Source organism: Sinocyclocheilus anshuiensis, unplaced genomic scaffold (assembly GCF_001515605.1).
Source record: "Sinocyclocheilus anshuiensis isolate Anshui unplaced genomic scaffold, SAMN03320099.WGS_v1.1 C32088777, whole genome shotgun sequence".
NCBI classification, from domain to species: Eukaryota; Metazoa; Chordata; class Actinopteri; order Cypriniformes; family Cyprinidae; genus Sinocyclocheilus; species Sinocyclocheilus anshuiensis.
This window is the reverse complement of record NW_015610579.1, coordinates 1-684: the sequence shown is the minus strand read 5'-3', so window position 1 is coordinate 684 and position 684 is coordinate 1. Positions and strand designations below refer to the sequence as shown.

At 48.2% G+C, this 684-nt stretch overlaps 1 protein-coding gene across 1 annotated transcript; it reads left to right on the top strand.

Annotated features, from left to right (window-relative positions):
• Positions 1 to 24: 24 nt before the first annotated feature.
• LOC107682344 (protein phosphatase 1 regulatory subunit 3A-like) lies at positions 25 to 678 on the top strand (the record flags this gene model as incomplete). Its single annotated transcript, XM_016478614.1, has 1 exon — positions 25 to 678. A coding segment is annotated over exon 1 (649 nt), but the record flags the coding sequence as incomplete, so codon positions are not given.
• Between the last annotated feature and the right edge of the window lie 6 nt (positions 679 to 684).

Here is a 684-nt window from a genome sequence, read left to right as displayed (position 1 = left end):
GTTCCTCTCACTCTGTGCCACACTGCCTGATGGAGTCTGTGGGAGAACTGTGCAGTCCCACTGGGGCCAGCTCCAACAAACTGAGCTTGCCGGGATCCTGCCCCTGGGATGAGGACGAGGAGTCACTGGATCTGGAAGGAATCAAGCCCAAATCTTCACCCATACCAAGACGACGGAGTTCAGCGTCCTCCGATGACTCCTTGCTTCCCCCTTCTAGCAGCAGAAGAGTGTCCTTTGCTGATGCCTTCGGTCTGAGTCTCGTCTCAGTGAAACAGTTTGATACTTGGGGAGTAACTGACCCATCAGGCTCTCTGGAGAGTGACTTAAATGAAGATAAGGAGTATTACATGGTTCCTCTCTTCACTCTTCCACAGACCGCTGAGGAGTTTGCCTTGCAGGTTCACAAGCAGAAGATAGAACTAGAGAGTTTGGAGTTGCTTTCTGGGACCACAACTCTAAGAGGAATCATTCGCGTACTGAATATTTGTTTTGATAAGATGGTCTATGTACGTACCTCTTTAGATTCATGGAAAAGTCATTTTGATCTGTTGGCAGAGTACGTACCTGGGTCAAACAATGGTGGGAAAGATTGTTTCTCCTTCAAACTCACACTAGTACCCCCATTTGGAGAAGAGGGCACTAGGGTCGACTTCTGTTTGCGATATGAAACATCTTTAGGCACTT